Here is a 12,073-nt window from a genome sequence, read left to right as displayed (position 1 = left end):
CATATGAATGGGATTATCTTAAAAAATATTAATGTCATGAGTGGTTCTACACAAGAATAATAAAGATTGCTCAATCCATTTGAATTTTCGTTGTTTTATTTTAATTTAAAATCTGATACCTCTAAATTGATCACACTTTATTTCTATCGGCTTCATAGCCCATTGAATTATATAAGTAGAAAAAAAAAATAATTGTAAGTTTCAAGTGACTAGGTGAGGTGGCACGCCTTTTCTGCAATATGAAGTACAAAAAATAAAGGCTAGCACCGTCAATAAAATAAAAAAATGCAAAAAATCAACGGTATTTTGTAGTAATCTCAAGTTTAACATTTTTATACTAAAATTCAATGGGCTATAAAATTGCATATCCAAAAAAATTCTGGTTAAAAAGTTGAAAGGTTTGATGAAATTTGGAAAAAAATTTGTACAAAATTCAAAACTTTGTTGAGGCATGAAAAATATGTTTATGAAAAAAATAGTGGTGTGTTTATAATTTTGGAACAGAGTGTATATGAGAAGATATCGTAGGGGTACGAATTAATAGTAGCAAGTACAAAGTTTTTTATGACCCCAATTTGGAAACTCTGACCCAGTGTAAAAATACCGACACGTAACAGACCATAACTTTGTACCATAAAAATAATCTCCTCATGTTGCTTTTTCAGAATTACATATTCGCTTTGCTGTTCCAATCAAAAATCTAAGCTTGTTGCAATGTGGAATTTATTTAGGAATTTACTTTTCATATTGTAGGTCTTATCGTGAATGGCTTTATCAATGTCGTCATCACAACAATCGAACGACGCTTTGGACTGCGTTCTCGCCAAACGGGGCTCGTCGCAAGTGGCTACGACATCGCGTCTTTCGTTTGCCTGGTGCCAGTCACATATTTTGGTGGACGAGTTGGAGCATCGAAACCAAAAATCGTATCGTGGGGCATTATTTTGATGGGCATCGGATCGCTAACGTTTGCTTTACCACATTTCTTAGTGAGCAGTTATCGTGCAACGATGAGCGACAGCAATGTATGCCAGGAAACTGAATCGAATATCACGACTTATGAGGTGAGTATGAGAATAGTAGATAACAGCGTTTAATAAATTTTTTAACTTTCATACGTTTTCTTAATTGATAAATTAATTAATTGAAGTGATAGGTTTTAAGTGCACTCGGAGAACTAATGCGGATCTTTGATGACATCTTTGCTTAGGGCAGAGTTGATACACCAACTGTGCCGTTTTGTCGACATCTAGAATCGATTGGTCACATGCAGATGCATACCTCAAATGACTACACTCAACTCCGCTCAACTCGAATATTATTTTTTATTACACTACTTATCGAAAAAAATTAGTTTGTCGAAAATATTAAGAAAGTCGAGATATATTCAAAAGAATGTAATCAGATAAGTCTTATTTAACAGTACTCTTTGCCGCCATAGCCGAATGATTTTGTGCGTCACCACTAGTCAGAAGTGCCCGGCCTCGAAACCTCGGGCACATAACACTAAATGATAGAAACGGGTTTTTCTAATAGCGGGCGCCCCTTTACAGGCAGTGGCAAGCTTCCGAGTGTATTTCTGCCGTGAAAAAGCTTGTCATCAAAAACTATCTGCCTTTTGGAGATGACATAAAACTGTTGGTCACTTCATGCTCCTCCCTGTAGAGTTTCCTTGGAAGTCAATACAGTTCTGCATTCGCTTGAACTAATTTTCAAAGCAGTATCCAATCCATACTGTGGGTTGCTGTTTTGCTTCCGGCTTATATGCATAGATCCAATAGGCGTGCTTGAGCCACCGTGGTTGAATTTTTTCAACATTTGTTTACACATTTGGGCAATTGCCTAATTATGCGGTATCCAACGAGAACAATTCTTCATGCAATCCCACTAGTGCCCAAAGACGACTCTGACTCGTTACCAATTGACTCACATCGTTTGTTTTTGGCCCAATAACCGTTTTTGGACGGCCTTCGTGAAATTCGTTCTGCAAAGATCGAAGGTCATGTTTCACTGAGGCTACCGAATTTTCAGTATCTTCGTCCTTAATGAACCGAATTTCAAGTTATTTTATTGTTGTTATAGATAATCAAATCGTATTTTCAGTAAAATATAAAATTACAATATTAAAAAATAACTTAAATTTGGCCGAAAATATTGAAAACTTAGTACTCTTTAATTTTTTGTAAAGCTTAAATAACCGACTTTTTTCAAAATACTTTTACAAAACCCGACTATCATATTTGGATTCCGCGGAAAATTTTACTCAAAGCATTTTTTTTCTTAGGAGTTATTATCACATGGAATGAATAATTATTAACACATGGAACCACGATTTTTTTTGTGTTCAAAATTCGCTTTATTCGGCAACGTAATTTCCATCAAGAATAACGCGATTATTCCAGCGCCGTTCTAAAATGTCAATACCACTTTTCTAGATTGATTTATCTTTTGCCTCAAAATAGGCCGCAGTTTCAGCGCTAACCTCTTCATTCGAGCGAAATTTCTTGCTTGCGAGCATTTGTTTTAAGGTCTGCAAACAGCCAGTAGTCGGCCTAATCTTGTGAATACGGTGGATTTCAGGGCAATTCGAAGATCAATTCCTTTAGTTTTGCCATTATTTTGGTTGACTTGTGACACGGTACGTTGTCTTGATGAATCAAAAAAGTGCGCAAACGCGGCACCCAGTTTGAACAGAGCTTTACGTCCTTTTGATATCTTTACGATGCCAGCTAAGTCACGCAAATTCACTTTGATTATTCAAAACGATTTTGTGAATTTTTTTTGGTGTTACCGCCTCATTTGGACGTCCTCTGCATTGTGCATCATCGGAGTCTTTACGACCCCGTTTGAAGTCGGCATACCAACGTTTTATTGTTGTTTCTGATGGAGCGGAGTCACCATAACACTTTTCAAGCCATTTCTTTGCTTGAACGGTATTTTTCCCCATGAAGGAGCAGTGTAAAGTTAAAACACAAAATTCTTTTTGATCCATTCTTTTGAAAATAGCAAAAGTAGCGTCACTCTTAGCATAGTAACTCAGGAACTAATAAATAAAATATTATCAAATTTTAACAACTGTTTTTTAAGGTTAGTACTGACTAAAAAAGTGGTGAATGTAATAAAAGTAGTGCCATCTAGGAGTTAGATCCGATACTTCTCAGCCCATGTGTTATATAATTTCATTAGTTTTCTGTGTTTCTTTAGTTTTCGTGGTCAGTCAGGAATGATGTTTTCTGGACTTCTTGAAAAAATAAAATTAAAATAAATAAAATAAGGGGTTACATATACGTATTAAGGTCTAGCTACATCTTAATCTTAACACCTAATTCTTAAGATTTAGTTACATGCGTGTAAGTGCATGCCTAACTCACAAACTATTAACAAAATTTAAATGAGTCACAAAAACTTTCCTTCAATAATTTAGTTTATAACTATTCTGAGGATAGTCTTTTACTACTGATTTCAGTAGATTATGTTGTTGGTTGTTCAATAAGTTTTGCGGTTCGATGAGTGAGGCCATTGCTACTAGGCTAAATTTTTTTTTGATATGTTGGTACACTCTTCATATGAACGTATGTGAAGTTTCATTTCAACCTGTCAATTCATTCTTTGATTACAAGCCATTTATGTACATAGTACCGACATGTAACAGTATTTTCTATAATGGAAAAAATCAAGTATCGTGCGGTGATTGAATTTTTATTCTTGGAAGATTTAAAAGCAACGGAAATTTATGGACGAATATTGAGATTGTATAAGGACTTTTCGCCATCCATTAGTACAATAATAAGATACCCCATGTGGGATTTAAACGTGGTCGTACAAGCCTTGAAGACGATCCACTTCAACGACACCAGATACCAACAAACAGCAACGACATCAGAAATCATAGAAAAAATACAGGAAATCGTATTAGAAAAACGTCAAGTGACTGAGAGAGATTTAGTAGAAGCCCTAGGCATCTCATTGGGCAGTACAAGCAATATTTTAACTAAAGTATTGGGTTTCAGAAAGCTGTGTGCACAATGGGCGCCACATTCGCTAACAATGGAACAAAAACACATTCGAATGCGACTTTCTCAACAACATTTACATTATTTTTGAAAGGAAAAAAGAGATTTTATGGGTCGAATCATCACTATGGAAGAGTCTTGGGTCTATCACCATGATCTTAAATCAAAACAAGAGGCTAAAGAGTGGTGTGAACCCGGTTTTTCGGCTCTTAAACGAGTTGGTGTCCAGAAATCAGTCGAGACGGTGTTACCATCAGTTTTTCGAGATACGAATAGAAATTTGTTTGTAAATACTTGCATACTGGTACAACAATGAATTTTGAATATTTTTGTAACGTTTAGACCAACTGAAGGAAGAATTCGTGAAAAAAGACTCAGCTTGCCAAAGGAAAAAATCTTTGTCATCAAACCAATGCACCGTGTCACAAGAACATTTTGACAATGGCTGAAATCCGTGAATTAAAGTTCGAATTGTTGAAGCATCTACCGTTACTCACCAGATTTGACCCCTAGCGACTTCCATCTGTTTCCAGACCTAAAAAAATTCATGCGTGGAAAGCGTTTCTCATCAAATGATGAGGTCATAACCTTCCAGATTCTTACTTCAGGGATGGAATTTATAAATTGGAATCTCGTTGGAAGAAGTTATTGATGCTCAGGGAGACTTTACTGAATAATAAAAGTGGATTTCAAACCATAAAATTGTGTTTTTCTTATCAGACCGCAAAACTTATTGAACAACCTAGTAAAAGTCTACATGCCATGATAGTTAAAAAAATCTATGGGTTTATAATTATTTGCAGCACTGTATTTTCACACCGGTTAGGTTTTGTTTTGTTTGGAAATAATGACCACGAAATTGTTGCGTAGTGTAATTTTTGAGTGTATGAAATATTTGAAGGGCACACTCGTTCTTACAAAAATATTATTATTAAATCAGTAACATCATATTCAAATTATAATTTTAATATAATATTTCTTTCAAGTCTTGCAGCCAGGATGCGGAGTCAGAGTCGTTTACTGAGCAGGAGAATCTTTCTTGGACAGTTTGGCTATTCTTTTTGGCACAGTTGCTGCATGGTGCGGGCGCCTCACCCCTCTTCACATTGGGTGTCACATACATCGATGAGAATGTCTCAAAGAAGATGTCCTCGGTGTATTTGGGTAAGTAAACTGCTATTGCTGCGACGGCTCCTTGTAGCAAAGTTGCATTATTGACAGTGCATCGAACCAAAAAAAAAAAAAACAAAAAAAAAATAAAAACAGGCTGAAAAATATTTAATAAAAATTGAAAACTTTATACACAATGCTCAGTGGTTGCTGAGGTCGTTAGCTATGGCGGCTAGCAAAGGCATCGCGGCGCCCCGTACACGATTACACGATTGGCCCAAAGCAATTGACAGATACAACAAATATAGTCGATACAGTCAGCCGGCAATCAGTAAATATGCCGCTAAATAGACATGCAGGCAATGAAGTAGTTGGTGGTGGGCGGTAGATCGTAGACGAACAGACAGATAGGCAATCAATTCAAAAATAGTTGTTTGTTTATTTGCGCGCATATTTGTTACGATATTGGTCCGCAACTGACGAAACTACAAAGGACTTTTCTTGTTTACGAATGCGGTGACAAACAATGCCTGATTTCGTTTGATGGTGCGTTCATTTTCTTCGGAGTGCGAAGTATGTAGAGTGTGGAGACAGTAGTATAAATGCACACATGTGTGTATATGTATGTTTGTAGTCGTATAAGTATGCGCGAATGCGTGTTGTCACTTCCTTGTGTATGATTTTCACTGTGGCAATTTCCATAGCGTCGTACGGTGACCCACTTTAAGTGGTGGAACGCACTTCTCCACTTCCGACAATACTCCTAAGTATGTGTATACATACATATGTATATACAACACAAACTATTTGAAGCTGAAGCGCTGATTCAGAACTTTTCCCCCTACATTTTATTCCAGCGGGCATCCGGCGTGGTTTAGAAGGTATCAAGATTGGAACGGGTGACAGCTTAAACGACAAATGATGCTAACCGCCTGATAGTGGTAAAATTTATTGGCGACATTCAGTTGATGCTATCCGGGTTTTATGTAGAAATTATAAAATATGTTCAACGACTCAAATGCGAAACGAATATTGCAAATGAACAAATTTATTTATGAAATAATACGTCAGTTGTATTGTTTTTACATTGAGAAGATGTGTATACATCGCTCACACACAGTCGCTCAAAAAATTGCGCATACATCTGACAGCCAAAGTTACCTACGTATATGCATGCCTTTTCCTTCTAAGCCCACGAGGAATGTCTTTTGCACTTTGTGCCCAATAATGGAAACACATAATAATATCCTTGGAAGTCAAAGCATTTCCCCATTCTCTTAACTCAATTTTCAAAGCATTTCTGCTACTCAGATAACCCCAAAACGAGCTGCTTAAAAACAGCTTCTTCAGGGGTTGACCTGGTATTTAATTTTTGGTGTTATGAGAACCAAGCGAAATCAGTAGGTGCCAAATTAGGGCTGTGAGATGGATTATCCGTCAATTCGATCTTTTGAGTGCTCAAAAACTCTTGTGTGATATGTGAAAGCTCGCATTGGCTTGGTGAAGGTCTTCGGGGGTTGGTTTTCCTTAATTTTTCTAAAACTTCTGGTAAACAAATTGTTAAGTACCAATCAGACTTGACTGTAGGCCTCTTCTATTCTCCGCTCGCTGCCTCTATGTTCGATTAACTTGACATAAATTTTGCATGCGAAAGCAACAACAAAGTATCGCGTAAGACTCGCCGCTAGCGAGTAGGGCTCATTAGACTGATATACCACACTGCCTTACCAACACAAGTAATTTAAGGCGGCTCCTTCTCACGTTGCCGACATATGTTAATTTGTTGCTTCATCTACTCGCCATTTGTTAACTCTTGACGAAAAGAAGAGGTCTTGTTTTAAGTTTCTTTAGTGAGTGATTTGCGGAAAAAACTGGTGAACATTTGCACCTGCCTGCCACGGAGCGCCCGAAGTGCCCGAAGTATGTAATCGATTTGACCTCATTTTGAAGTAAAAACGATAGCTTTTGGTGAGGAAAAATGTCTACCAGATCAACGGACTGGCGCGATTTGGCCGCGCGCCAGCTCTTTCTCGTGCTAACCGGTGTCAGTTGTAAACTCCAAGTGAAGCCAAGTCTATTCTCACCTGGTCTTTCCAACACAGAGGAGACCCCTTCCCCTTTCTCTACTACCATCAGCAGGTACCTCTTCGCATACTTTCGGAGCCGGAGAGTTTGTATTCATTCGGACGACGTGACCCGCTGGATCTTTATTCGCCGCGCTATGTCTATGTCGTCGGAAAGCTCATACAGCTTATTGTTCCATCGCGTGCGGTATTCGGCGTTGTTAACGTGCAAAGGTCCAAAAATCTTCCGCAGAATCTCCCTTTCAAACACTCTAAGGGTCGGGTCATACGATGTTGTCATTTTCCAAGCTTCTGCGTCATAACCATAGAACGGGCATGATGAGAGCTTTGTGAATGTAAGTTTTGTCTCAATTGTCAACTTAGTCCAAAGAAGCACTTGTTGACTAAAGAGATTCTCCATTGGATTTCAAGGCTGACATTATTATCGGTGATAATGCTGGTTTCTAGATATACGAAGTCTCTTATAACTTCGAAATCCTAACTGTCAACAGTGACGTGGCTGCCTCCCTCATCCAACATATTTTCCTGATCAAACCCGCTGCGACTGATTTCTGTTTCCACACATGAAGAAATGGCGAATCAGTAAGGTACTTAGGCGAATTTTATTGTTCAGAGGGCATGCAAAAAGTTGTAGAGTTGTTACATGAACTAAAATAGATTCTACTGAATGGTGGAGTATTTTTGATTTAATTTCTGAGGGATTAAATTGTACATTCCACGAGTTTTAGGACTACTAAATACCAAATATTACTAATGTAAGGACTACAGTTACTATTACGTGCTACTGAAGAGATTTTGACCGAAATCAGCAAGCTCGCACTTTCCTCTTTCTCTTGCTAACGAACATCAATTAGTATTACCAGTTAATGCCAAGTCCCTCTCCACTCCTTTTTTGCGGTGCATAGAATGCTGTTCTTGTCCGCTACCACCACTAGCTGGTATCCTATCTGAAACTTTCTCGGCTTATCGATTCGCCAGCAAAACCGTTGAATCTCAGTTCGCTGCTTTAATTGGATATTTTTCTTATACAGTTCAATATTCCATCGGCTACAGAATTTTCCCTCGCAAACGCTCAAGTATTCACTTGACAAAGGCTGTTCGTAAATTCATATCCAAGCCCCAATAGTCTGGAACCCTATTACGGATGAGCCAATGCTCGGCGATCGGATCCATCAATAGCCTAGAATGTAAGAAGAAAGAGCTTAGCGCAATAATAGGACATGTCTTGAGTACTTAATCTGCTCAGATCGAATTATCTCAATATGAAGTATTCTAAATTTAACTGCCTCTAAGCATCGTAAGTGGCTGCCGTAGCCGAATGGGTTGGTGCGTGACTGCCATTCGGAAGCTTTTTCTAATAGCGGTCACCTTCGGCAGGCAATGGCAATCCTCCGAGAGTATTTCTGCCATGAAAAAGCTTCTCATAAGCAACATCTGCAATTCGGAGGCGGCATAAAACTGTAGGCCCCTCCATCTCTGAAGCATAGGACACACATCTCAAATAGAAGCAGGAGTTCAGCCAAACACCCCACAAAGGGTAAAGCGTAAAGTATGCATTTATATAAAAATATAAGCACTGTATGATAATCAGCATAATTTCTAACATAAACTTCTTGGGGCAGCTGCACTTTTCTGCTATAATTGGTTTTATAATTTTATAGCTGGTTGGGTGATAAATAGTCTCCATCGCTCCTTTGTAAAATTTTGTAATGACCTAAGAAAGTTTAACACAATAATTGTTGTAATAATTCATTTTCAGGTATCTACTACACCATGGCGATAATTGGGCCGGCTGTTGGTTATGTGCTCGGCGGGCAGCTTTTACTGATTTATACCGAATTCATGACTATGGATGCCTCTGAGTAAGTGAAGAAAACCACATGTAAATGCGTGAAAATAAGGGAAAAAGAAGTTTTAAATAACTGTCAAAGAATAGAGCGTATTTTTTGTTTGTTTGTATGGCCGCCACCGATAAGCAAAATGTCGCGTTGAGAAACTGTTGATTGGATGCTGGATGCGGGGAGTGTATTGCCGCACTGGCTACAGGTGTTTACCGTTAGCGGATGTTGGCACGTTACTACACTCTGCCAGGTCGTTTCCATGTCATAATAAATCCTTTTGAAGCGCCCAACACCGGCAGTCGTAGCGACTTTGTCGCCAGGGAGTCATAAAACAAATTTTCTGCTGTCAACAGTGTTGTTTATGCGCTCTGAGCGCTGCCGGAGTAGGGGTTCATAAGCTGCGACGTGTTACTGAGACTGCTAAATGTTGCGCGGGCGGATAGCGGCTCATCCCTTATTTATTGCCAAGGTGATGTAGAAAGACATTCAAGCGCGTAAGCTTTTTTTAAAGAAATTATGGATGTATATTTAGAAAAGAAAAATTAGATAAATACTTATAGAAGTAATAATGCAGCGCATAGGTGATGATATTTAAATGCGCGAATAGGTATTCGTGCGGTTTAGTTGTTTCTACTTTTTGCCAAATTTGATTCAAAATTTTGCATTTCGCATTCTCACTTAAACGCAATTTAAAGTTTGTGGGACGTATTTGAGTATTGTATGCCACTTAGTTCGAAGAGCACAGACTATGGCTTGCGCATTTAAGGGAAGGTAGAGGAAATTAGTTGTAGGAGACATTCACTTTGCTTTTAGTGTTTCATTAATAAAGAAATAGAACAACTATGAACATCTTCCGGAAAAAAATTTTACAACACTTTAATTAAAGGTGGAACAGATTTGACACATTTTTTACAAATTTAGATTTTAAAACAAGGTGGCGTAATTTGGATGTATTGGGTATGGGAATAAGTTTCCGTCCAAAGTTACGAATTATTTAAACAATTAAATTAAACATGATATTGTGTGAAGTATGTGCCACGAGAGAACGTAGGTTCGAATCTCAGACCAAAATAAAGAAAAAGTTTCTTCTGCCATGAAGAAGTTCCTCATAAAAACCATTAGCCGTTCGGAGTCGGCTTGAAACTGTAGGCCCCTCCATTTGTGAAACAACATCAAGACGCACACCACAAATAGGAGGAGGAATTCGGCCATACACCCAAAAAGGGTGTACGCGACAATTATATACATATATGTGCCATTTGAAGCTACAACTTTAGTCCATCTTTCAGACTGCATACGGATTCCTCGGACGAAACATTTAAGTTCTTTTGACTCGATCCATTCATTGAGCCAGTTCGCGATGCTCTCGTAAGAAGTGAACCGCACTCCAATAAGAGCTGACTGCATTGATCGGAACAGATGGTAATCCGAGGGTGCATTGTCTGGGAAATACGGCGGGGGCTTAAGATCTCTCAATTCAGTCCCTCTGGACCGATTTAGCAACGTGTGGTCTGACGTTGTCATGCAGTAAAATCAGTTTGCACGTCTACCGTCCCATTCCGGCTGTTTTTCTTTGAGAGCTCGACTCAAACGCATTATCTGCAGTCGGTAGCGACTTTATCATAATGGGTCCATTTTTCATCCCAAGTTACGATGCGATACAGAAAACCTTTTCTCTTCTGCCGTTCAAGAAGCATCTCACACGTTACCAAACGTCTCTCGATATCCCTCTCCTTCAATTGATGTGGCTCACACTTACCTGTTTTCTGGACCATTCCCATCGCGTGCAATTCTTTAGACATATCACTAAGGTTTCGACATGCGTCTTCATCCAAGAATTGGTGTAGTTGAGTATCTTCGAATTTTTCGATGTCCTTCGCGATCTTTATCACTCACGCCGAAATAGCCACTTTGGAACGTCGAAATTGCCACTCTTTACAAGTTGTATTTGATGGGGCGTGATTACCTTAAAATTCTACACGTTTCAGTTGCACTTTTCTTTAAAAGGTAATAATGAAGTTGGACCCGCAAATGTTGTTTTTTCGGGACGAACATAGACATTTTTGACGCTTGAAACGAATGGCAACTACTGCGATCGAGACCTCACATATACACCTTCAAACCACCAGTATATTACTAGAGCGAACACAAAAGTACTAGTATCAAAACGACACCTATTTTATGAGGGTCCTGCCAATTTTGACATATGGTTGCCTAGTTTGGTGGGTAACTCTTCGGAAGGGCTATAACACCACTAAATTAGAGAGAGTGGAGAGGACAGTATGTATTGACATCACGGCGGGGTGTAGAACATGCGCCACCGCCGCTCTTAACGTCATTCTGCACTTACTTTCCGTTGATCTTCAAGTTCTATTCATTGCTGCTCATACCATTATTAGGTTGAAGGAGGTTCGCTTTTGGAGGAAATCTCTTGTACGACATGGTATTGTAGCATTTTGAGGCAGACTGGGGCTATCCTTCCAAGCAGACCGAAGTGGAAGGAGGGAAGAGTTTGCACGGGAGAGTCTGTTATCTCCGACGGATCTGAAGTGGGAGCGGAGTCTAAATGAGTAAATATTTCAGTCTCCTTTAAACTGCCGAAAACTTGTAGCCTATTTCAAGCAGAGGCCTTAGCGATCCTCCAGGCATCGTGTGCTATCTCAAAAACACTTTTGCCTCAATATAACAGAAGCACGATGCTCAAAGTGCTGGGGATCTCCGCCCTTCAATTTTCAAACTCATAGCGGTGTTCACCGGTCACTGGGTGATCGGAACGCATGCGGAATGCAACTCCGATTGGAGAAGCTGTGGGGCTTCTGTAGAGAAAGGGACTGTTGAGCCCTTTGCTTTCAAATGTCCGGGTTTGGCGGCTAGACACTTGACGTTCCTTAGTGTACTTTTTGGGGATAGGCTGAGGCTTTTCTGCCCTCCATTACATCAAAAGCACTGGATGGCGCTGTAGATGGGTTTCCTTTCTTTACGTTTTGTATTCTTTCGCGGAGTGGTCTACATTCAAACGGCACTC

At 39.2% G+C, this 12,073-nt stretch overlaps 1 protein-coding gene across 1 annotated transcript in view; it reads left to right on the top strand.

Moving 5' to 3' along the window:
• The window catches only part of LOC128864556 (solute carrier organic anion transporter family member 4A1), a 35,275-nt gene that overhangs the window by 19,731 nt on the left and 3,471 nt on the right, over window positions 1-12,073 (top strand). Inside the window, exons 2-4 of the mRNA XM_054104278.1 lie at window positions 754-1,064; window positions 5,000-5,177; window positions 8,967-9,069. Coding sequence (XP_053960253.1) covers window positions 754-1,064; window positions 5,000-5,177; window positions 8,967-9,069 — 592 coding nt within the window. The remainder of the gene's footprint in view (window positions 1-753; window positions 1,065-4,999; window positions 5,178-8,966; window positions 9,070-12,073) is intronic.

Source organism: Anastrepha ludens, chromosome 5 (genome assembly GCF_028408465.1).
Source record: "Anastrepha ludens isolate Willacy chromosome 5, idAnaLude1.1, whole genome shotgun sequence".
NCBI classification, from domain to species: domain Eukaryota; kingdom Metazoa; phylum Arthropoda; class Insecta; order Diptera; family Tephritidae; genus Anastrepha; species Anastrepha ludens.
The sequence above is the reverse complement of the archived record's forward strand: the minus strand, read 5'-3'. Positions and strand labels throughout refer to the sequence as shown.